Source organism: Talpa europaea (assembly GCF_964194135.1).
Source record: "Talpa europaea genome assembly, chromosome: 16".
Classification (NCBI taxonomy): domain Eukaryota; kingdom Metazoa; phylum Chordata; class Mammalia; order Eulipotyphla; family Talpidae; genus Talpa; species Talpa europaea.
Genome location: NC_140084.1, coordinates 23,027,870 through 23,055,192, shown reverse-complemented (window position 1 = coordinate 23,055,192; position 27,323 = coordinate 23,027,870). Strand labels below are relative to the sequence as shown.

Sequence of the window (27,323 nt, the reverse complement as noted above, 5' to 3'; positions counted from 1 at the left end):
TGCGGCTTTCCAGTCATGTCTGAACTTTGTCAGTGTGGTTTCGGGGACAGACCAGACAGCTAATGTTGCCTCTTTTCACATTTCAGATGGCACGGCATGCTGCACAAGTGCCCGAGCCCCATGTGGAAGAGGAGAGAGTGTGAGAAAAGAGAAAGGGTAAGAGGCAGGCAAACCTGTGCTTTCTATTCCTGTCTGAACCAGAAATCTAGCTGCCATTCTGTTAGAGACCTGTCACATTCAAACTTAGATGGGAAATATTTCTGCATAGAAAAGTTGTGAAACTGGTATTTTGGAATCCTGATGCTGAGACTGCAGGGTAAAACTGGTAGTGGCAGTGGGGAGAAAGGGAGAGACACCATAAATGAGTGGCAAATAACCCCGCAGATAGAGCAGAAAATTATTATGAGCTCATAGGAATGACTGTCATAATAAATATTACTCACTGACAGCACAGCTATATGATAAAAGAGAGTAACTTAAGAAATGGTGACTACATAGGGAAGCCTTGAAATTCTTAGATTTCTCATTTAGTCCACATTTAACCCTCATAAAAACTGAATCTTGTTTTTTCCTTACTGCTGAGTTTAGAGTTCTTTATATATTATGAACTCAAGTCGTTTTTGAACATGAGATTTGCCAATATTTTCTCCTCTTCTGTGGCTTAAAATATTTCCTTAATTATATCTTTTGCATAAGCAAAATGCTTGAATTTTGAATAAGATCAATATATCAAAAGATTTTTCCTTTTATCGATTGTGTTTTGGTGTTATGTCTCAGAGTTCTTCAATTAACCCTAGGTCACAAGGACTTTCTGTTCTTCTAAAAGTTTTATACTTTCACATTTTAACTTTATGATTCATTCTGAGTTAGTTTTCATATAAGTAGCGTGAAGTTATGTTTTTTCCATTTCCTTGAAGAATGCCTTTGAAATTTTTATTGGGATTGCATTTAAACAGTAAATTGCTTTGGCTAGGATGGCTTTTTTTTGACAGTATTGATCCCTCCAATCCATAAGCAGGGGTTAGTGTCTTCTATTTCTTTTAATAGTGCCTTATGATTTCCCTTGCATTGGTCCGTCACCTCTTTTGTTAGGTTTACTCCCAGGTTTTTAATTCTTTCTGGTGTGATTATAAATGGGTGGTTTTCTTAATTTTTTCCTCTTCTATCTCAGTGTGTGCCTACAGGAAGGCATGTGATTGCTGTGTATTGAATTTGTAACCTGCCAATTTACCGAACTGGTTTATTGTTTAAATTAGTTTTTCTGTAGAGTCTTGAGGACTCGCTATGTCTATTATCATGTCATCTGCACATAATGACAATTTTACTTCTTTCTAATTTGATTCCTTTTATATCTTTGTCCTGCCTGATTGCACTAGCTAGGACTGCCAATACAATGCTGAATAGTGAGGGTGAGAATGGTCATCCTTGCCTTGTTCTGGATCTTAGTGGACAGGCTTTCAGTTTTTCACTACAAATGATGATGCTAGCTGTGGGTTTGTCATATATGGCTTTTATTATGGTAAGAAATGTTCCCTTTATTCCCAGGTTTTTCAAGGTTTTCATCATAAATGTTGAATCTCATGAAATCTTTCTCAGTATCTACTGGTATAACCACATGATGTAAAAGTTCATTTTGAAACCTAGGCACTATTCCACACTGTAGTTCAGTTATAAAAGTTATCCTGCATTTACCCTGCTTATTTTCATGCATTGCTCACTTAAAGGCACACCTGGACTTCATATACAGGTTCAATGACTGACTTTCTTCTGTTCCTTTCTTCTACTCTACTCCATGTTGGTAGGTGGGAGGGTACCAACTCATTGATAACATTTGCTTATAACAGGGTAGGTATAGTTAACAAAGCTCTATTTCAAGTCTCCAAAGTGCTTAAGAGGGAGAGGGTGAGATGTCCTTTTATTAGTGGAGAGTGGGAATTTGTCAGTTGGCTTTGTTGCAATCTCTTTGCTAGGTAAGGAAGGAGAGAGGGCTTCCTGTACTGGTCAGTACATAGTTGGCATATTCCTTAAGGCTCTACTCCCCAGTCTTCATGGCATCCATTGAGAAAAGTGGTGGCTTCTGTCACAGCATTCTTTTGGAGTAGAGCAAATACTATGGCCTGAATTGTATCCCTCCTACAAGTCATATTTTGAAGTTCTAACCCCTCAACTTGACCATATTTAGGGAAATTAAAGTTAAACGAGATTATAAGGGCAGAGGCCTTATTTAATAGGAGACTGGTATTACAAGAAGAGGAAGAGACTCCAGAGACAAAGGAACACCAAGAGGAACAAGGGGGGCGGGGGGAGAGAGAGAGAGAGAGGGAGAGAGAGTATGATTTTGATTCTATGTGAAGAAATAATAGTTGGGAACTTCCTCATACTGGGAAAGGAATGAGATCAAGTAAAATCAAATAGTTTCAAAGAAAACAGAGACCCATGCTAATTGATTAAGATGGTAAGAACTGGAGATAAAGAGAATCCTTAAAGAAATCAGAGAAAAGCAAATAGTCATGTACAAGGAAACTCCAATAAGATTATCAGGATATTTCTCAGCTGAAATTTTACAGGCTAGAAGGGTATGGCAAGACACTTTCAACTTGTTGAAAGGAAAAAGATGCCAACCAAGAAATTGCTCTCTGGCTAGGTTACATTCAGAATTGAAGAAGTGATAAAGAGCTTATGAACAACAGCTGAAGGCATTCATCGCCTCTAAAGTTGTCTTTAAAAATTTTTAAAGGGACTGCTATAAGAAAAGGGGAGAGAGAGAGAAAGAGAGAGAGGAAGAGAAAAGAAATAATGGAAAAATGGTAGAAGCAAAAGGGGTAGAGTAAAAACAAGAACCGGAATAAGGAACTCAGAAAAGAGCCATCCTTAAATTTTAAACAGTTGTAAGCATAGAACTTTATCTATAAAGTACATAGGAACATCAGGATAAAAATACCTTGAAGAAACAAAGAAGATAAAAATGGAATCCAACCATTACACAAGAATTAGCTTCAAAATAGAATTGAGGAGAACAAAAGAAGAACAAAAGAACAGGGACAAATTGCAAATGAACCCAGAAAACAAATAGCTAAATGGCAATAAATTCTTATGTAGCAATAATTTCTCTAAACTTCAATAGTCTGAATTCACCAACCAACAGCCACAGAATATCTGGCTGGATCAGAAAGCAAAACCAAAATTTCTTGTTTCTTCAGAGACTCATCTGAAGATCTACATAGACTTCAAGTAAAAGGTTAGGAAAGAGGGGCCTCCCTGGTGGCGCAAGGGGTTAAGCACATATTATGAAGCTGTCTGCAGCCTCTGCAGCATGAGTTCGATCCACGGCCAGAGAGATACCCACATGGTGCAGCAGACCTCTCCTGACTCGCCTGCTGCTCCCCTCAGCAGTGTATTTCAGTCAATTTGCCTGTTCTGTTCCCCACTCTGTCTCTGGTGAATTCTCTCACCCTCCCATACCTCTGGCCTATACCCCAGTTCTTGTATAAATAAATAAATCTTTAAAAAGAAAAAGTTTCAGGACATAAAACATCCCTTCAGTGTTACTTTAAAAGTGAAATTGAAAAAAAAAATTAGTTCTAAAAATAGAATTAGTACATTATTGGAGGGGCCTCCCTGAAGGCGTAATGGGTTATGACACAGACTATGAGGCTGTCCACAGCCACTGCAGCACAAGTTCAATCCCTGGCTGGCCAGGGAGCAACCCACATGGCGTGCAGCAGACCTCTCCTGACTTATCTACTGCTCCCCTCAGCAGTGTACTTCAGTCGATCTGCCTGTTCTGTTCCCCACTCCATTTCTGGTGGATCTTCTCACCACCCACACCTCTGGCCTGTGCCCCAGTTCTTGTATACATAAATAAAAAAATCTTAAAAAAAAAAGAATATAGTATTGGAACAAATCCATTTTAAATTTGTCTTTCTTTTCTCAAAAAAATGGGAAAATTCAAGGAATAAGACAATATGGCTTTTTTATTTAGTCACTTATGCCTATATAAAATGTCATTAATGGAGATCTTTTTCATGTGACATTATTTTAAAGATTTAATTTATGATAAATTAGGTCTTCAGTACAAAATGGAAAACAAACAGAAACCCAAACAACTCACCTCTGAAGATAAACAACACCCCCCAAAGAAACTATGATTTCAGAATCTCTTTTTATGAAATACATGCAGATGATTTCTCATGCAGATGATTTCTCATCTGCATAGTTAATCTTTGCAGATCTTCAAAATTTACAGGAAAAAAAGCAGATGGAATTATCCAGGTAGCAATCCTTCAAATTAGAAACATCAACGCTGAACTAATTCTCAGCAATTAAACAGTTTTGAAGTTAGTTAAAAACTGTAAGTTAGTTTCTGAACAAAGTGAATTCATATAGGAAAGGATTATACTACCCACTATATCTGTTTTTTCTACTATATTTCAAGATTATGCTGAATTCTCTTAGACACACATCTCCCTTTCAAGTATAGGGCAAATTCTTATCCAGTAATTTAAAGAACACAGAGATACACTGAATTCTATACTTCAACCCTCATGTATCCCAAAAGAACAAAAAAGAAACCCTGGGATTTAATCACTTTTTTCCCCCCCAGAAACACATCAAGAGTTAAGACAGACTTTTATCTTATTTTTCCTGTAGAGTTACTCTGTTCACAGCTGAGTAAATTGTTGATATTGTTGTTATTACAAAAAGTAAAGAAATTTAAGTTAAATATATGACAGTTTCAAAGAGAAAATGTTGATTAAAAACTTATATGGTAAAAATGTAAATTGGATATTCTTCTAAGGATGAATAATCATAGACTTAATTTAACATGCAGTTTCATATTCTTTTGAATAGGTTTAATGCCCAAAATAAAGCAATTTATATTTCTTTGTTTTTACATGCCACTGTAACTTTAAAAGCAGTAATAATCATATTGAATACAGAAATTTCTTTTGTTAGAGCAAATTTCCTTCACACACACAGGTTAAAAGTGTGCATATTACAGAGCAGGATGATTATTTCCTTGAAAAATTCTACAATTACAATGTGGAGCGAGGATAAATCAAGACCCTCTGGAAAAGTTAAATGCAGACTCTCCATAATTTTCTATAAATATTTTAGGGATGCTCACTAAAATGTATATTTCTCTAAAAAGTCATATTTTGAGACAACATTGTTTGGTCTTAAAAGCGACAACAGGTCTGGTTTTTCACAAGGGAAGTTGAAATTGCATCATGAGCTTGGTAAGTGAATGTAGAGCTAAATCATCACTAATATCAGAATTGAGAAATGAATCAATACTCAAAAATGATGGATAAAAATGATATAGGCGGCAAGAAAGACTAAGAAACCAGAAACACAACTAATTGTGATATGATAACAAAAAGCTATTAAAATTTAGAAAAAGTCATCTTATGGAATCTGCCAAGATTCACACTACTTCTGAAATTAAACAATGTACTTTATCCACTGGAATCTTGATTTAAGGGAAAAAAACTGCACCAACTTCAAATCACTGCTAATGCAATAAACATAATCATACATTTTATATATGCAAATAGTTTTTAAAATCATGTAATTTTCAATGTCATTACAAAACATAGCAACAGGCAACATTTACTGAAAGTAAAGTCAGGATATGCTAATTATTTTACTGTTCCATTCTTTTTGCCACAATTTCTTCTACAATGCCATGAAAGAGATAACAATTACTGGTCTCATTTCATGGATGAGGAGCTTAGTTTTTCTGCCCAAGGTCACACAGGAGGTAAGTGGACAAACTGAGACTGAAACCTAGGCTCTTGGCTCCACCACCACGGCTTTTAGTTTCACTAGGACCAATGATGATGTGTTACTAGACTTAAAAGTTTTCAGTGGCTCAAAACTTAAAAAAATGCTAAAGATGATAAAACGCATGTAACAGTTAATTAACTTTAGAAAGCAGAGTATGACAATTTGTTTTCTCAGTGTCTTAATATAAAATGTCTATTCCCTACTCATTTTCTTATAAAAAGTTTTGAACTGTTAGACATCAAATTTTGTTGACTGAAAAATAAGTTTTTACCTTGGATTAGATGTTCATTTCTGTTCTATACAAATAAATCTGTGAATAAGAACTCGCGTTCAAAACAGCTGGGAGAACGCGCCTGCGACCTAGGCTTGGGAGACGACCTAGGCTTGCGGGGAGACGCGCGGAGGTCCTCACTGAGGTGAAGGTCCCTCCCTGAGTAAGCAGGAACCAGGCGCCCAGGCACGGGAGCGGGGCAAAAGGCGTCATTCCCGCGCCACTGAACTGGGCTACAGCCCGCGTCCTGGAACTGAGGGCTTTGGAACTGAGACCCGGGGCACGAAATTAGGGGCGTGGGTTCCCCACGACGGTGGAGCACAAGGCAGACACAGCACCCCAAAGCCGTTGAGGTGTACCCTACCATCCCTGCTTTACTCCCTGTCCCACCGGGTGGAAAATCAGCTCCCCAAGGGCTCTAGGAGAGATCTTTGGGGCCACCTAGCGACTTGTAGCCAGCACAGGCTCCTGAAGGAGCTAGTGGCCAGCTGGGGAGTTAGCCCACACCCGGCCCCTTCCGAACAAGTAGTCTGAGCCCACAGGGAGAGCAAGCACCCACAGCCAGGGCAGACCAGGCACGTAGAAGAGTGTGCCTGAGACCGGACGCGCAGGGAGTGTGTCCCACATCACCATTTTAGAACAGGGACATTTCTTCAGTAAAGACTACCTGCAGAAGGCTTCCTCAGGAGCCAGAGGTGAGCGGGGGAAGTTCGCCCACGCCAGACCCCCTCTGGCCTGCAGTCCAAGCCCAGAGGGGGAGCAGGAACCCACCGCCGGGGCAGACCAGGTGCACAGGGGAGTGTGTCCCCACATCGACATTTTAGGACAGGGACCTTTCTCCAATAAAGACTGCTTGAAACTGACAGATGACTCCTGGAGGAACCAGAGGGGAGAAGAGAAGCCCACCCAAGATGCCGGCCAGTCCCAACAACACAGTGTCCCAACGCATACGGCAAATTAGAAAACAGACAGTAGGGAGGAGAAGAACCACACGCAACCTAGCAACTCTCCAGAGAAAAAGCACACCACAAAAAGAAAACCAGCCCCCAGATTGCAACGACAGTAACTTGGAAGAACTTCTGAGCCTTCCAGAAAGAGAATTTAAAATTGCCGTGATTAAAAAACTGACAGAAGTCATAAAGGAAAACAATGATAAGGGAAAAATAATCAACGATCAGAAGAATGAAATTGAGTCCCTAAAGAGGGAAGTAAAAGAAATGCAGGAGATCAAAGAATTAGTGGAAGAACTAAAGAATTCTGGGAAAAGCAATGAAAGCAGAATTGATGAAATGGAAGAATGAATAAGTGCTCTTGAAGACACAGAAATAAAAAGAACCAAAACAGAAAAGGAAAGAGAAGTACGAAGGAAAAAGAATGAAGAAAGACTTCGGGAACTATCTGACTCCATGAGGAAAGGAAATATAAGAGTTATAGGAATACCAGAAGGAGAGGAGAGAGAAGTAGGAACAGAGAAAATATTCAAAGAGATAATTGAAGAGAACTTCCCAAATGTGAAGAAGGAGCTGAAAATTGATATACAAGAAGCAAGAAGAACACCAAACTTCCACGACGAAAGAAAAAATACAGCAAGACACATAATAGTAAAGCTCCCAAGAATCCAGGACAAGGAAAAAATAATGAAGCTGGCAAGAGGGAAGAAACAGATAACATTCAAAGGAAAGCCAATCAGGCTGACATCAGACTTCTCCGAAGAAACACTACGGGCAAGGAGAGAGTGGAGGGACATAGTCAACAGACTCCAAGAAAACAGATGCCAACCAAGAATACTCTATCCCGCAAAGCTCTCCTTCCTCTTTGAAGAAAGAATATGGACCTTCCCAGACAAACAGAAACTCCGGAATTTCATTGCAACTAAACCCACACTCCAAAAAATACTACAAGGAGTCCTAAAGCCAGAACCTCAGAGGGATGAATAACAATGAAAGAAGGCCAAAAAAAAAAAAGTTATTACAAGAATAAATAAATAAAATCAAAGGAAAGACAAACACAATGGCAAATACAGATGCTAACATATCAATATTAACTCTAAATGTAAATGGACTAAACTCTTCAATAAAAAGACACAGAGTTGCAGCCTGGATTAAGAAACAAAACCCAACCTTTTGCTGTCTCCAGGAAACACATTTAGCTACAAAAGATAAAAATAGGCTCAAAGTGAAAGGATGGAAAACAATCCTACAAGCAAATGGACCAAAAAAGAAAGCAGGAACAGCTATACTTATATCAGATAAAACAGATTTCAAACTCAAAAAGATAAAAAGAGACCCCAATGGTCACTACATTATGATCAAGGGGACAATACTTCAAGAAGAAATAACACTCATTAACATATACTCACCAAACGAAGGAGCACCAAAATATATCAGACAACTGTTGTCCTCTCTGAAAACAGACATCAGAGAAAACACATTCGTAGTGGGAGACTTCAACACACCACTATCAACAATGGATAGATCAATAAGACAAAAAATAAGTAAAGAAACCAAAGCTCTAAATAAGGACCTAGAGCAATTGGGCTTAACAGACATCTATAGAACACTAAACCCCAAAAAAACGGAGTACACATTTTTCTCAAGCGCACACGGATCATTCTCCAGGATCGATCACATACTGGGGCACAAGACAAACATCAACAGATATACCAAGATTGAAATCTTATCAACCATCTTTTCTGACCATGAAGGCATCAAACTAGAAATAAACGATAAAAAGAAGGCAAGGAACTTTCCTACCTAATGGAGATTAAAAACCACACTACTGGAAGACCACTGGACTAATGAGGAGATCAAAGAAGAAATTAAAAAATTTTTTGAATTGAACGACAAGGAGGACACCAATATCCTAAATGTATGGGATGCAGCAAAAGCAGTAATAAGAGGAAAATATATAGCAATAGAAGCTCACATCAAGAAACAAGAAAGAACTCAAAGAAACAACCTAATCTCAAAGCTCAAAGATCTAGAAAAAGAACAACAAAAAAACCCCAAAACCAGTAGAAGAAAAGAAATAATAAAAACCAAAGCAGAAATAAATGAAATTGAAACTAAAAAAACAATCCAAAAGATCAATGAAACCAAGAGCTGGTTCTTTGAAAAAATCAATAAAATAGACAAACCCCTAGCCAGGCTCACAAAGGAAAAAAGGGAGAAAGCACAAATAAACAGGATCGTCAATGAAAGAGGAGAAATCACAACGGACACAGCAGAAATCAAAAGAATAATCAGTAACTACTATGAACAGTTATATGGAAACAAGTTTAATAATCTAGAGGAGATGGACAAATTCCTACAACTCTACAATCACCCAAAGCTAGATAAAGAAGAAATAGAACACCTAAACAGACCAATTACAATTAGCGAAATTGAAATGGTAATCAAAAACCTCCCCAAAAACAAAAGCCCAGGACCTGATGGATTTACAAATGAATTCTACCAAACATTCAGAGACGAATTAGTGCCTATCCTTCACAAACTCTTCCAAAAAATTGAGAAGGAAGGGACAATACCAAACACGTTCTATGAAGCCAACATTACACTAATACCAAAACCGAACAAGGACAACACAAAAAAGGAAAACTACAGGCCTATCTCCCTAATGAACACTGATGCAAAAATCCTCAATAAAATTTTAGCCATCAGAATCCAACAATGTATCCATAAGATAATTCACCACGACCAAGTAGGATTCATTCCAGGGGCACAAGGATGGTTTAACATCCGAAAATCAATCAACGTTATCCAACACATCAACAAAAAGAAATATAAAAACCATATGATAATATCAATAGATGCTGAGAAAGCTTTCGACAAAGTGCAACACCCATTCATGATAAAAGCCCTTGAAATTCTTGGGATACAAGGAACATACCTCAACATCATAAAGGCCATCTATGACAAGCCAACAGCCAGTATCATTCTCAATGGTGAAAAGCTGAAAGCAATTCCATTAAGATATGGAACAAGACAAGGATGTCCACTCTCACCACTGCTTTTCAATATAATACTGGAAGTCCTAGCCAGGGCAATAAGACAAGAGAAAGACATCCAAGGAATCCAAATAGGAAAAGAAGAAGTCAAACTATCACTATTTGCAGACGATATGATATTATACATAGAGAACCCCAAAAACTCCACAGAAAAGCTAATTCAACTCATCAATCAGTTCAGTAAAGTGGCAGGATACAAAATCAACATGCAAAAGTCAGTAGCCTTCCTATACACAAACAATAAATCTGAAGAAGAAGAAATCAAAAAAACCATCCCTTTTGTTATTGAAACAAAAAAAATCAAATATTTGGGAATAAATCTAACAAAAGAGGTAAAGGACCTATACAAAGAAAACTATAAAACACTGTTAAAAGAAATAGAAGAAGACACAAAGAAATGGAGAGACATCCCCTGCTCGTGGATTGGAAGAATAAACATTATTAAAATGGCCATCCTTCCAAAAGCAATATACAGATTCAATGCTATTCCAATCAAAATTTCAATGTCATTCTTCAAAGAAATAGAACAATTATTGATGAAATTCATATGGAATCACAAAAAACCCCGAATAGCCAAAGCTCTCCTGAAAAAAAAAGAAGGGAATGGAGGCATTACACTCCCAGACTTCAAACTATACTACAAAGCCATAATCATCAAAACTGCATGGTATTGGAACAAGAACAGACATACAGACCAATGGAATCGAATAGAAAATCCAGAAATAAACCCACAGATTTATGGTCAACTAATCTTTGACAAAGGAGCAAAGACTATGCATTGGAGCAAAGAAAGTTTGTTCAATAAATGGTGCTGGGAAAACTGGGTCGCTACATGCAAAAGAATGAAGCTTGACCACTACCTCACACCATACACAAAAATCAACTCAAAATGGATTAAAGAACTAGACATAAGACCTGAAACCATAAAACATATAGAAGGAAATATAGGCGAAACACTACGTGATCTGCACATCAAAGACATCTTTACAGACACATCACCCAAAGCAGTGATAGTGAAGGCAAAGATAAACAGCTGGGACTACATCAAATTAAAGAGCTTCTGCACAGCAAAAGAGACAATAACAAAAACAAAGAGAAACCCCACCAACTGGGAGAACATTTTTGCACCCAACACTAATGATAAAGGACTGATCACAAAAATCTGCAAAGAGCTGATGAGACTCAACAACAACAAAGAAAATAATCCAGTCAAAAAATGGGCAGAAGAGCTAAAAAGAAACTTCTCTGAAGAGGAAATGCAAATGGCCAACAGGCATATGAAAAAATGTTCAACATCACTTGTCATCAGGGAAATGCAAATCAAAACTACCATGAGATACCATCTTACACCAGTGAGAATGGCACATATTAAAAAAACTAGCAACAACAAATGCTGGCGAGGGTGTGGAGAAAAAGGAACTCTTCTGAACTGTTGGTGGGAGTGCAAACTGGTCCAACCACTGTGGAGAGCTGTGTGGAGATTTCTGGACCTACTAAACATAGAGCTTCCATATGATCCAGCAATTCCACTCCTAGGTATTTACCCAAAGGACACAGAAACATCAATTCCAAAGAACACCTGCACCCCTATGTTTATAGCAGCACTGTTTACAATAGCTAAGCTTTGGAAACAACCCAAATGCCCAAAAATAGATGACTGGATCAAGAAGATGTGGTACATATATACCATGGAATATTACTCAGCATTCAAAAAAGATAAACACATGCAATTTGCAGCAACATGGATGGCGCTGGAAGGGATCATGCTCAGCGAAATAAGCCAAAAAGAAAAAGAAAAATACCGGATGGTCTCACTCATAGCAGGAATCTAGAAAACTTAAATAAGGGACCAGGAAAATGAATAACTATAAGAAAGTGAAAATCAAAATCAACAAAAAACTATGAACCAGAGACACTTTTAGGGGGGCGGGGGCAGGAGGGGAGGGATTGGGGTCAGAATGGGGGGGCTGCAATTGTATGGGGAATATAACAATAAAATTTATAAAAAAAAAAAAAACAGCTGGGAGAAGTTCAGGGACAATGTAAAGAAGCACTAAGTGAGCTCATGGTATTCCTTATTTAATGGGTAGAAGCCAAATTTAGGTGCTATTTCTTGTTGCAAAATGTCACAGTGAAAACTTCACAAATACTGACTTTTCTTAATTTCCGTACCTTCCAGACGTATTCTTCAGGATGGCAAGAGCGTCAGGATAGCCATCCATATTGTAGTCTCCAATATGAAGGGTGATTGGAATTGGTATTTCAGTAGGTCGCTGTTCGTGCACAAATGGTACAAAGCCCCAAAGTGTGCCCTTATTGCTGAAATCCTGTAGGACTGGAACCCACTATGGATTTAGAGGAAAAAGATTACATTTTAGAAGAAAATTCACCACTTGCAAAACAAATGACCCATTAGAAGTTCTCAAGCTAAACATCATTTTACTTGAGCTCTTTAACTCTACAATATATTAGGGTATAATAATTTACTTTGATGGACACATGGCTAACACGCTGGAGACAAAAGTCTTTAAAACATATCATTCATCTTTCTTTCAACTGGCACAACTATTTGTCTTAGGTCTGTCCTAGAAATATAGAATTTAAGGATTTAACTGATATTAGTTATCAGATAGTTGAATTGACCATTTAAAAACATGTGTCGAGTAGAAATATAGCCTCAAATGAATTTTCAAAAAACTAGAGCAAACTGGAATATCATCTAATACGGATGTACTTTTAGCATGACCAACTCAAAAAGAAAGTTAGACTATGTCATCTCCCTTGTTCTCCTGCTGTGCATGAGGCGGACCTTAGTCACTCTCCTCAGAGACAAGCAGCTCTGAGGCTTTGCAGACACTACCAAGCCTGGCAAGCTCTGCCTGCCCAGGAGAATGAGCGTTATTATCAAAACAGCTGGAAGCCACATTTTCACTACATTCTTTATTTCTATATGATCATAATAAAGAGAACTGAGAGAATGGGTTGATTTCAAAATGAACTTTTGGAAATCCCTTCTCTTCTGAATGACCAACTCTATTTCTTTGAATAATCTGAAAAATCTGAAGAGTAGAAATCATGCCACAAAAGTGTAGATGTGCCCATAATTAGCAGGAGGTCAACTATCAGACTTATCTTTTTTATAAGCAGGTGACTAATTTATATGGCTCTATGCCAAACTACATTAAAAACAGCTTCTTGAAAAATAGTTTAATATACAAATATCCCCAACATTTTATAGATTATCCAAAGAAGGCATAATTTGCTAAGGGAAAAAATAGCTTAATAATAAAGACATATTTACAGGAAAAGGAGCTGTTCTAAAAAACTGATTTACATCTTTGATCAATTTTTCAATCTTATAGTAGAAAAGCATTAAGTATCATTAAAATGTTTTCATATTTCATTTAACTTTGAAAAAAATTGTTGGTTTTGTTTTGGAAGAAGATGGAAAATTTAACAAAATGCCAAGTTACTACAGATTTCTGAAGAGGTTGACAGTTTATTAATGAGGATAAAGTATTCGGTTAAGGTAAATGCATTAAGGTCTAAAAAGTAAAATGATTTTTCATATAATGCGACATCCTTAACAGTCACCAAAGAACTGTGACATTTATCTTACCAGAGAGAAATGACTATATAATTTGAAAATATTCTCAAAGTACTCTGTCACTTGTAGACAGGCTATAATTATTAGGTTTACTTATCCCTGATAACCAACGATGAGATGTTACTTGACCTAATGTTTTCAGTGACTCAAAATAGTCACTCCTACATTCATACAGAATTATAGTCATTCACACAGAATACAGGTTGTTATGAGGAATTGTTTTCTTAGTGTCTTAGTACAAAATGTGATGGTTCCTAACTATAAGGGCTATAGAAATTTACATGTTACAATATTATTTATTACCTTGAAAAAGAATATAAAACTAATTTTTTATTAGTTTTTCTCTAGATACAGAGAAAACCATTATAAAAAACCACTACATTACTGGTTTCCTTTTAGGTGTTATCAATATGGGAAAATTCTCAATGTCACAACCTTTAATTTCCATATTAATTCTTCCCTATGATAATCAGATTCTAAATTGTTTATTCATAAGCTATAGGTAAAAACTCAATATAAGAAAATGAAATAGGGGCCTCCCCTGGTGGTGCAGCAGTTGAGTGCTGGGCTGCAAAGTTGCACACAGCCTCTGCAGCACCAGTTCGATCCCCGGCTGCAGGCGAGGGTCCCACATGGCGCACAGACCTCTCCTGCCGCGCCCGCTGCTCCCCTCAGCAGTGTATTTCGTCAGTCTGCCTATTCTGTTCCCTGCTCTGGCTCTGGTGAATTCCCTCACCCTCCCACGCTTCTGACTGTACCCAGTGCTTGTATAAAAAAAAAAAAAAAGAAAATGAAATAGGTCTAGATAACACACATGAAAACAGGTATGTTCTATATGAAATATTTTTTATAGTTATAGTATACTTTACTCAGCATGTAAAATGCAAACAGACCACTTAATCTGGATCAAGGGAGTATCCTTTACCAAAAATGATTATAAAGAGTACTTGTGTCCCTGCAACAAACCCTAAAAGTTAGATTTAAATACATCCCATTAAATTAAAATGAAGAAGTTAATTTATTTTTGGTTTCTCTCTGTTCTGATTCTTTGGATAACTTTTCTAACCGCTGAAAATATTTTTCAAGCACATAATTATTTATATTAAAACCAGTTTACATACCTCTTTTGTTCCAGATTTAAGCAAATAGATGATGCTTTTTTGGCAGTTTTTATCTTCACAGCCTGGCAGTAAATGATCCATGTGTCCATCTCCATCTGCCAAAAGAAACTTCAAGAGTACATCAACAGCCACAAAATTATGTGTTCTTGTTTCACAGGTTAATTTCCTATTGTTCAAAATCCTTATCAATACAGATAAAACTGAAGTATTTGATGCTTTTGATTCAATATAAAAAAATTATTCTGGCCCTTGCTACCTATTCTGTGGCCTATGTCTTGTTTTAAATTGCACACATTCTTGTGATTAAATATTTATCCAGTGATGGAAAAGACCCCATTCCAGCCTTTAATATTAAAATCATTAATCTTAAGAAATACAGCTTTTGACTCATTTACATAATTATTATTGTTGCCACAGAAGAAGAGTAAGCAAGTTAGTGGTAAGCCATTATTATAATGCTTATTTTAATTGTGTCCTTACATTTATCTTTTCATATATGTATTTTTAATTGATACATAATTGACATATTATATTGGTTTCATGTATACAACATAAATACATAGTTACAAATTCTTTTCCTTGTGATCAGAACTTTTAAGACCTACTCTTTCAGCAAAGTTTAAATACACTATACAGTAATATTAACTATAGTCATCACGCTGTATATAATATCCCTTTATTTATTTTATAACTGAAAATTTGTACCTTTTGACCAAATCTGCCCATTTTGCTCACGTTGTAATCCCTGACTCTGGCATTCAGAACCAATCAGCTCTCTGTATCAAGACTGTTTTTCTATTTTTTTAAAATTGAGGTAAGGTTGGTTTACAACACTGTATATGATTCAGAAGTATAGGATTATACTTCTTCATTTGTCTGTTACCACACCGTATCTACCACCATAACCCTGGATTGTACTTCACTGGCCCTCCATGCCTTGTTCTTCACCTTTTCCTTCCACCTGGCCCCACAAGTAGTCTCAGTGCTTCAGTTTGATTTTGAGGGTTTATTTTTAGTTTTGTTTTGTTTCTCTGTGTTCCACATATAAATGAAACTATCTGGTATTTGACTTTCCCATTCTGACTTACTTCATTGAACAAAATTCCCTCCAGTTCCATCAATCATCAATGTTGTCTAAAATGGCAATATGTCATCTTTTTCTTTTTATAGCTAAGTAGTATCTTATTGTGCATATATATCACATCTTTTTAATCCATTCACTTGTCCTTGGGCACTTAGGTTGTTTTTATAAATTGGCTACTATAAATAATGCTGCAGTGAGCAGAGGAGTGCATATATCCCTTCCAATTAGTGTCTTTGCATCTGTTGTGTGGATACCTAAGAGCAGAATTGCTGGATCACATGGTAGATAATACTTAAAGAAACATTCATACTGTTTTCATATAGGCTGAATCATTCTACATACTCAACAACAGGGTACAAAGTTCCTTTTTCTCTTCATCTTTGCCAATACTTGTTATTTCTGGACATTTTGATATGGGCCATTCTCACGGTTGTGAGATGGGATTTCACTGTGGATATGTTTGCATTTCCATTTCCTGATGATAATTATAAATTTTTTTTTTATCATGTGCCTGTTGGCCATCTGTATGTCTTCTTTGATTTTGTTTTTATGCCCACTTTTTGATTGGGGTTTTCATTGTTGCTCTTTTTGAGTTGTATGAGTTCTTTATGATACTAGCCTTTTGTCATATGCATAATGTGCAAATATTTTCAACCAGGCAGTAAGGAGTCTTTTCATTTTAATGGTAGTTTCTTTTGCTGTACAGACACTTTATAGTTTGAGGGAGTTCCATTTGTTTATTTTAACTTTCATTTCTCTAGTTGTTGCAGTTGAGTCCCCAAAGACATTTTTGATGCTAATGACATAGAATTATTTGCTTCTGTTTTCATTTAAGTACTTTATGGTTTCAGGTCTTACATACAAGACTTTAATACTTTTTAAATTTTGTAGGTGTGAGGCAGTGGTCTTGTTTATATTTTGCATGTTGCTGTCCAGTTTTACCAACACTATTCCTTTTAAAGAGACCTTAACTGATAGTTACGCAGCAGTTCCATCAATCATCAATGTTGTCTAAAATGGCAATATGTCATCTTTTTCTTTTTATAGCTAAGTAGTATCTTATTGTGCATATATATCACATCTTTTTAATCCATTCACTTGTCCTTGGGCACTTAGGTTGTTTTTATAAATTAACTGATAGATTAATTGCTCATATAAGTGTTGGGTTTATTTCTATTGCATTGGTCTGCATATTTACTTTTATTTCAGTAACATTCTCTTTTGATTACTCTTGCATTTTATTGAGAGTATAGTTTGAAGTGCAGGAGTGTGATACCACTGTTCTTCCCCTTTTTAGAAGGATTGATTTGTCTATTTGGGTCTTCCATGGCTCTATATAAATTTCAGTAATGTTTATTATATTGTTTGAAGAATGTTATCAAAAGTTTAATAGGGATTGCTCTGAATCTGTATATTCTTTGGGGAATTTGGCTGTTTTAGCACCATTAATATATTTTTAAAAATTTATTTATTTTCTTACATTGTTGTTAGTTTTTGGACAGTATTTGATTCCTCCCCTCAGTTGTAGTTCCTGTAATTCTCCCACCACCACAGCATCCATGATCCATCACGACAGTCCCTTGTGCTGCTACTCCTATTTTGATCTCTCTCCCTTTCCCTCTTCTGCTGAATGCCTCAGATCTATGATCAGCTTGCAAGTTCTGTCTTTTTTTCTGATCCATTGGCTTCTCTATATTATGCATATAAGGGAAATCATCTGATATTTATCTTTTACCTTCTGATTTATTTTGCTTAGCATAATCCCTTCTAGTTCCCTCTATGTTGCCATGAATGGCATGAATGAGGTCATTTTTTTTGATTGCTGAGTATTATTCCATTGTGTATATATACCACATCTTTTTTTAATCCATTCTCCTGTTTTGGGGCATTTAGGTTGTTTCCATATCTTGACTACTGTAAATAGTGCTGCAATAAATACAGGAGTGCATGTTTCCTTTTGGATAAGTATTTTCATATTCTTTGGGGAGATTCCTAGGAGTGGAATTGCTGAGTCATATGGTAGATCCAATTTTAGTGTTTTGAGGAAGCTCCACACATCTTTCCATAGGTGGCTAAATCACTTTACACTCCCACCAGTGTAAGGGGGGTCCTTTTTCACCACATCCTCACCAGCATTTGTTGTTTCTGTTCTTTTTTTTTTTTTAAATATGGGCCATTCTCACAGGTGTGAGGTGGTATTACACTATGGTTTTGATGTGCATTTTGCTGATAATAAGTGATATAGAACATTTTTTCATATCCGTGTTGGACATTTATATTTCCTCTTTGGAGAAGTGTCTTTTTAGGTCTTCTGCCCATTTTTTGATTGGGTTTTTTGCTTTGTTTTTGTCAAGTGGTAATGCAAGAGAATTACTGGCACAGAAATATATCACATTACCATGTGGAAAGTATAAATTCTTTAAAATATTCACTTGCAAATGATATAAATGACAGAATTAACATGTACATCAGTTTAGTTATTTTGCTTTAGATGTTAAATAGTATAAGGTTAAATATTCATTTATACTCTTATAAATATGATATTAATATTTACTTACATGATTAAAGACAATTCTACAAAGTGCCAGGGTCATAACAGAATTTTTATGACAAACAAATATTCTAAGAGTATGCACATGATCATACTAGAAAACAGTTATTCTTTAAGATGTTGCTGATTACTAACAGGGTAATACCTGAAATGCAAGGTGGAACCAAAAGAAATATTTACCAAATTTGCATTAATGTAAGTATAGGCTCTGTGAACAGTTGGTAGTGAAATAAGACTTTCATAATGACATTCTTCCCTCCTGTCAATTCTATTTTTTTTTAAAGATTTATTTATTTATGCATACAAGAACTGGGGTATAGGCCAGAGGTGTGGGGGGCGGGGGTGAGAGGATTCAGCAGAGACAGAGTGGGGAACAGAACAGGAGGATCTACTGAAACACACTGCTGAGGAGAGCAGCAGGACAGTGAGGAGAGGTCTGCTGCGCCATGTGTGTAGCTCCCTGGTTGGGGATCGAACTCATGCTGTGGTGGCTGCAGGATAGCTTTATAGGTTGAGTCTTAATCCCTTGCGCCACCAGGGAGGCCCCCTGTCAATTCTATTTATTGCTGTTATTGAAATGATAAAATATTTTTCCTCATAATCTCAATCCCTAAATTTATCTCAGGCTTCAATAATAACTTCAGAGTACTTATCTACTAATGCTTTGCTGAAGTTTTGCTGAAAATACTGATACTTTGACTACTATGGCTCAATGATTTTTTTCCTAATTAAGATTTTTATAAAGCCAAGCCAGGACCTATTTTACTCCCTGTTCTGAGTTTCCTCTGGTCTCTGTAATATTTACATAGAGATAAAAACTGATTTTTAGTGAGTAGGGAGTAAAAGGGGGTAAAGAAGCCCAATTTCAGTCCAGGATCAACAAGTACTATTGGTAAGTATGTACACGATGATGGAAATGTCTCATAAACATTCTACACTGCAATGGCCTTATAATTTTACCTTTTAAAGTTTGGATGAGGGCGAGGAGAGGAATACTGGACTACATTATTGTTAAGTTTCTTATGATTAAATATGAAGCTCTATGTCTATTGTTTTAGATAAATTTAAAAAAGTGTTGTGAAGTTACAATTCTTTTTAGCTTTCCTTACCAAAAGTGAATACCATGTTTATTTAACTATGCATGGACACAGTATAATTTTTAAAATAATTTTCATATATCATATGAAATGAACAGAAATATTCCTATTAAGAATGATTTAATATTTTGGGTCTATCTTTAAAAATCTAACCATATATTATTTAAAATCATATATGCAAATAGCAGAAAAAGATTTATGTCTATTCTACTTGTTGTACAACTGATTAGCTTACTTTAAACACTCTCCTTATTTTTCACTGAGTAATATTTAGAGTACTACTTTGTCTATTGCCTTCTGAGTGCTTTCAATATAACATGAAATTGCATGTGTGGGATTATTTTAAGATTAGTTCATTTAAATGAAAGATTTCAATGGTCTTTAATCCTACTAATAAAGAACCCATTAAGACAAATTACCCGCTAAGTCAAACCTATAATTTGAATTCCAAAAATAAACAAGAAACCTAAAAAAAATCCTATTTTTTACTTAATACACTTATTACTGCCTACCCCATAGGGGAGAGGCAGCTGCTAGTCTCTTCTATTAGTATAATTCTGCATCTGAAATAAGACCTTAACATTAGAAGAACAGAAATTTATTTAAACATAAAAATCCACACTTAAGCTAAAGGGCAGTAAAATGGCTCAACTCTTGTTTTGATAATAGGAGGCATAAAATAAAGAGTACAAGCAAAATTAGTTTATATAAGAATGAAATCTTATACTCAAAAGCTTAATTAAATGCTAATAATTCAGTATTTTGTTTATTTGGGCAGAGGTCAGGATAAAAATTCTTCTAATGAAAGCTGTCCCAAAGAATGTACCCAAAAATGTGATATTCTTGGGGGTAGTTGAAAGGTTAAAAATTGGAATGGGAAAGAGTTTGCTTTTCAGATAGTTAAGTTACTATGATGCTTGGCCTATACAGGTTTTTCCATCTATAAAATGAAAACGTGAGATTCCAAGTATGACATTCCAATAGCTATGGAGTCCATTTCCACTAAAACAACAGTACAGCTTAAAAACAAGAATTTAGGTGTCAGAATTGTCAGGATACAACTGAGTAAGATTAAATTATAAGCCCCCACTCCTAACCCAGCAGACAGGTTTGGGAGGCTGGGATAAGGGAATAGATAAAGCTGCCTTGGGAACAAGGCCATAAACCCGACCACCATGACCAGAAAATCCAGGGCAGCTTCGGAAATGCAGAAGCAGAGGACAGAACATGTTTCTGTGTCATAGGCCAGGACCAGAGACCAGATATCCCAGCAGATAACTGGTGCAAACTGGTGCCCCAAGTCAGAAAGCCCACCAACACAGTATAAAAAAGAGCATCAAATACTCCTTTATTCACAGACTCCCGCCTCACCCGCTGCTCCTCTTAGCAGGGAATTTCAAGAAATCCACCTGTTCTGATCTCCACTCTGTCTCTGGTGAATTCTTTCATCCCTGTGCCTCAGGTCTCACCCTGATCTTCTCCCCACAACAAAAAAGCACCTGGGTTCAAGTCTCTATTGCTTGCTAGCAGTTCTTATAGATAGGTTTTCTCTTTTTGTAATGCAAATGCTGACTTAAACTTTGATTGCTGAGATATCCACTTCAAATAGAGTTATTTTGAATAAACATGTTGCCAACTACAAAACCAGCTCCTACTGTGCTGGTTTAGATATCTCAATTTATTTCAATAAGTGATCATTTGGATCAATCCCTTTTTTTCTTCTCAAGCTTTAAATTCTTAATTTTGTGTTTTAAATTCACCAATAAAAAGTGAGTCTTCAAAACTCCAGTCCCCCTAACTCCCTCCGCCCCCCATAAAAGCAGGACAAGCTAGCTAGCAGCTCTATTTCCAGTCCTTTCCTATCCTCTCCCTTGCTCTCTCCTCTCTTGCTCTGCAAAAGAGCATCAAATACTCTCTGGTACTAGTTACTAGTGACCTCACTGTATGGCCCCAGGGGTGTTATGTGATTACCAGGTCCTGTAAGAAATAAATCTTTATTTTTTCTTTAAGTGTTTAGATGGCACAAGTGCCATTCAGCATAGAGGAAAGATGGTATCTGCTACCTGCTGCTGTGGACCTGGGCATCTGGGCATGGCTTGCAGGGGAAGGTGCAACTGTGGTGCCAGGAGGGCACCAAGCAAACTCAGCCCCCTCCTAAGCTCACTGTGAGCCCCAGCCACATGCTCTCCACAATTACTCCTGTGCTCTAGATGGCTGCTGGGAAGCTGTCCATGGTATCATGTCCTCACAGAAGGCTCTGGTGTCAGGCAAGCCAGCAGAGACTTCATCTGTGGCAGTCACAGAGAAGGTGGCTGTGACTCCAGCTCCTCCTGGACAAGCCTTACCTCTGACACTGTGCTGTGCCTCAAGGCACTTGTGCTTCTCCTTGGATCCCCTCTGGGGAGGATATGAGACCTAATTTATGACAAATATATGGCGCTTCAGTTAAAAAATATTCCTGATGGCTATTGCTGAAAGATGCCTTGCAAATGTGATAGCCTAGGTGAATTAAATTGTACATTTGCAGGATGGAGTTGCCCAACATCCTGTTTAAACAGATGAACTAAATCAGGAGCTGGCAGGTTGTCGCCCAGTATCTTGTTTAAGCAAGCTATCTCACTTGACTGACCAAAGCCACCATACTTAGACAAAGGATGCCATATCCTTACAAATGATTGTGTCACAACACAATTCCTCCCCATCCCACAGATAATGAAAGAAATGTGACTTAGACCGCAAGTGACCAAGGCCCCATTAGCATGCTAAAACACAGAGTTCTGGGTGGAGACTTAAGAAGCTAATGAAACAGGTAACCTGTGATGCAAGTAATCCCTTCACACATGCCCCAGGGTGGTCCTGCTTACAACATGCTATGTTGCTGCTCCCCTCTGCCCAGTCTGATAGACCCACCAATTAAAAACCCTTTCCTAGCTCCCTGCATCAGCCTGGAAAATTTCCCTTTCAGTGCTGCCCCCCTTGTGATGTAGCATAAGTCTAGTAAAACCTTGTCAGAATAAAGAATTACTCTTAATTACTTAACATTATTTAGCTTAGATTCAATTTTTTTAAAAAGATTTATTTATTGATGCAAGAACTGGGGTACAGGCCAGAGGTGTGGGGGGTGAGAGGATTCACCAGAGACAGAGTAGGACGCAGAACAGGCAGACTGACTGAAATACACTGCTGAGGGGAGCAGTGGGCAAGGCAGGAGAGGTCTGCTGTGCCATGTGGGTAGCTCCCTGGCGGGGGATCAAACTCGTGCTGCAGTGGCTGCAGTAAGCTTCGTAGGTGGCGTCTTAACCTCTTATGCCACCAGGGAGGCCCTATTTAGCTTCTTTACTGTAAAATAAACACATTACTCAAAAAAATTCTTGTAAATGATTATAGTGATACTAGTAAGCATTCATTGAATGTTTACTGTGTTCAAGCGGTTACAAGTTTTATGCATTATTTTCTTTAATCTTCATAATAACGCTTACTGTGTTGTTATCCTATATTATTACTTCAACTTAACAGAAGAAGAAAGAGGTATGAAATGTCAAGTAACTTGTCCATGACTGCTAATAAGAGGCAGAGCCAGAACACAATCCAGGAAGTCTGGCTTCAGAGATTATATATTCTTAGCCACTGCCCTTTGCACAGTGCTTAGCACATACAAATTTAATAAACAGTACTTACTGTTAAGATGATGAACACTCGAAGGTGTCAAATATTGATATAACAATGTCAAAGAAAGCTACTTTTACGTAAGCCAAGAGTCACTGCTCCAAAACAGCAGGGAAACTACAGTCATTTAGTTTCTCCAGTAGAGCAGGAGTGAGGTGTAATTCCAAAAAGGGCAGAAATGGTTCTGATTAAAATGGACATTGTAACAATCATTAATAAGGTTTACCTGCAATATCTGCTTATATATCTTTCATTGAAATATGTACCTTTGGGTGGCCTCCCTGGTGGCTAAAGGGGTTAAGATGCAGAACTATGAAGCTATCAACAGCCACTGCAGCACGAGTTCACTCCCCAGCCAGGGAGCCGACCCACATGGCACAGCAGACCTCTTCTGTCTTGTCCGCTGCTCCCCTTAACAGTACATTTCAGTATATCCACCTGTTCTACTCCCCACTCTGTCTCTGGTGAATCCTCTCACCCTCCCCGCACCTCTGGCCTGTACCCTAGTTCTTGTATGCATAAATAAATAAATCTTAAAAAAAAAGAGAGAAATATGTACCTTTGGGAAATTCACCTTCGAGATCCTTTTATAACTGGTAGTATTTTAAATAAACATTGTTAATAACCATGGGTAGTTAAAAAGTATTTAAAAATTTCAGAAATATGCAAACTAATTTGAAATATTTTTTGAAAAAAGTAGTCATGATAATTTTGAAATTTCAGTGTGTAAAGTATTTCAGAAGTTTTATGTCATTTTGGCTACATAATCAATATAGTCAATTAGCACTTTTCACCAGAAGATAAACATCTTCATTCCCTTCATAAAGTTGTTATAATTTCCACTGAGGGATAGTCATGATTTATTTACGTCAGCTATGAAAGCAGTCGAAAATATAATTTTTACAAATGCCCACCAGGCCCTCAGGGTCTCAGGTCACCTTTTGCCCCTGAGATACTGCAATTTACTTAATAGCCATCTGTCCATCCATCCACCCACCCACCCACCCACCCACTAACCCACCCATTCATCCATGTAGTTGGCCCAAATATTTTTTTCATATGTATTAGGTCTTCAAATGCTATTCTTGGTTCAAAATTTTTAAAAACTTTGGAATTTCCTATTGATAAGAATAACAACAGCATGTTTGGGCATCATATTCAGTATCCAGTAGTCGTTCCTGAAAATGCTTAAAAGTCTCAAGTTAAATAGGTGTCTTACTCCTAACATGACCTTAAACATCACAACTATAATGGGGCTGAAGTTGATAAAGGTGATTTTGGCAAGCAGCTAAAGATGGGGCAGGTTGCTCTGAAGAGGTGATTGGAACTTTCAGCTAAGTCCCCTGATTTCCCGGGGTTGAATCATTACCGATGGATGAGCTAATCCATCATGCTTAAAGATCCAGAAGGATAGTGTTCAAGTTGAGAACCAGAACACCTCCATGTGCAATCATGTCACATCCCAAACTTCTTGCCCCCTGTATTTCTTCATCTGACTGTTTAGTATCCTGTAGTATCCTTTGTAACAAATCAGTAATATAATGGGTGGACAGGTTTCCTGAGTTCTCTGAGCCATTTTAGAAAATTAACTGAGTCAAGGACGGTGTTGCCAGAACTTGTGATTTATAAAGAGTTGGTCAGAAGCATAGCTAACAATCTGGGCTTGTGAGAGGAGTCTGAAGTGAAGGGTGGACTTATGAGACTGAGCCCTTTGCCTGATACTATCTGCCAGAAAATAATATCGGAATTAAGTTGAATTCTTAGATACCTTGCTGGTGTTCAGCAACCCTTTTTAGACCCCCCTTATAATATGAAAAACAAACAAACAACAAACAAAAAAAAAACAATTCTTTTGGATCTTTTGAAATTCCTGAAACAGTGTTGCCTTTTTCTAGCTCTGGATGGATTCTTATTTTACTTGTAGACTGTTAATTTCTTACTAAAAGATTGAAATACATGAAACAAATAACTGATTTCTAATTCTCACAAGATACTTATTTTTAAGATTAAAATCTTTATTATCCATCTTTGTAAAGGGGAAATAGTCTCAAATTTTATGAGGTTGGTAAGTTCATAAGCAAGGTGAATGATGAATTCTATGGCAGCTGTGATCTCTGCAATTATTTCATTGACTTTAATTAAAAATAAAAAAATTTACCTAAGAGTAAACTACTGATGTTTAATTCAAATATTCTCATGATTTGAATTAAACATCAGCAGTTTACTCTTATTATTATTACTCTTACTCTTATACATTTTTTAAGTACTACTATAAAGTAGACAACATAATGGTTCAATATTACTATATATTGCTAAATAATCACTGCAGTAGGTCTAGTTAACATCCACTAACATACCATACACAATCCCTTCAAGTAACAAACAATAGAATATAATAATCAGCTTTGACTTGATTAACTTCCCACCAATTTTAAATCATACAATGGTATGAATACTGAAGACCAAGAAATTATATCCTTTACTTTCATCATTTTACAGACAAGAAAATTAAGGTTCAGAGAGGTTAAATTGTCCAGGTTACATAGAGATGAAGAACCAATATTTTACCCTAGTCTTATGTTCCTTTAACCATGCAGGTTCTAGTTAGGAATGGTTATCATTTATGAATGGCAAGAACCAGGTATTCATTTAATTAATTAGGAATAAGTTATTGTACAACCTCAGAATATTAATGCAAGATTTTTCAGCTACCATCTGCATTACAGCAGCAGTTTATCCAAAGGTATCAGAGCAATATATGGGATTACACATCTATAAGGTGATTGAAAAATCATTTACTATCACATTATAAACACATTTCAGTTGTGTTCATAGCACTGCAAAAGAAACACAGAAGAGGAGAAAATAGACATCTAGTTATCTCAATTTTCATAAACAGAAAATGTCCCAGTCCCATACACAGGAGAAGTATGTTGGGGGAGAGGGGAAGAGAACAGGTAACTTCTTTATGTGTTGAGGTTCCCTAGTATCCACTATCATATTTAATTTTGATCAAAGCTGTGAAGAAAATAACAGAAAGTAATAGTCTTATTTTACAGTTGAGGACTCCGATACTTGGTGAATTAATCACCCAGGCAAAAAGCCAGTGAAGTGGAAGGTAAACCAGTGATTCAAATATATCTGTTTATTATCCAAGGCTGTATCTTTCCTTTACTGAAACTGACAAGTAGTTCTGAAGTGTTCAAGCAGAATTGGAGCTATAGCAAACAGCTGGGGAGTGCTGCTTCTTTTCTGGATTTAAAGGGATGGCCAGTATGGAGAACACATCCTTAAATATGATTTTTCATCTTATACTGAATTGGTCAGATAAAAGAAAAAAGAACATTTGCTCTACAATTTTTTCACTTAGCAAAATCTATTACTGTATTAACCACAATATTAAATGGTCAAGTAACTTTCATAAGTTCATACATGGAGAGGAGCTGGGATTCATACCAAGAACTCTCTTTTAAGGACCATAGAAAAATTGCTTTATTACCTACACACAGTTTCCTAATTTATAAAAGAGCATAGTGGACAAGAAACCTCCTATTGTCTTAAGGGATTGCCCCACTTTGCTTCTTGAACAGGAAAGTTAATGTATCCTTCATCTTTGACTGGTATTTACTAAGCAATATTAAAATGAAAACACATAAACCTGAACTGAGATTCAAAAGTCAATGAATTGTGATATCCACACCTGGATGGCTTCACTGTAGATTAAACAGATCTTATTAATTTAGAAAAACACAATAACATTCAAGACATACATTCACATTGCCATATTGACTCACCAGTAGATATTGTAAATGATAGTGTTAATTGATGAAAACTTTCAATTGTATTCTAGTCCATGAAGTTAATCACTGATTTTGCTAAGTCCTCTAATATTTCTCCCATTCAAAGATATTCTCTTTAGCCTCCCTGGTGGCACAAGGGGTTAAGGCACAACACTATGAATTTATTTGCAGCCACTGCAGCACAAGTTTGATCCCCGGCCAGGGAGGTGACCCAGATGGAGCAGCAGACCTCTCCTGTCTTGTCTGCTGCTCCCTTCAGCAGTGTATTTCAGTCAATCCACCTGTTCTGTTCCCCACTCTCTCTCTGGTGAATCCTCTCACCTCCTGCAC

At 36.9% G+C, this 27,323-nt stretch overlaps 1 protein-coding gene across 1 annotated transcript in view; it reads right to left on the bottom strand.

The window, feature by feature from the left end:
* ITFG1 (integrin alpha FG-GAP repeat containing 1) overlaps window positions 1–27,323 on the bottom strand; it is a gene marked incomplete at its 3' end in the record, with an annotated part of 219,716 nt that overhangs the window by 84,770 nt on the left and 107,623 nt on the right. The window contains exons 9-10 of the mRNA XM_084257596.1: window positions 14,796–14,890; window positions 12,240–12,412 (exon numbers count right to left, since the gene is read on the bottom strand). Coding sequence (XP_084113722.1) covers window positions 12,240–12,412; window positions 14,796–14,890 — 268 coding nt within the window. The remainder of the gene's footprint in view (window positions 1–12,239; window positions 12,413–14,795; window positions 14,891–27,323) is intronic.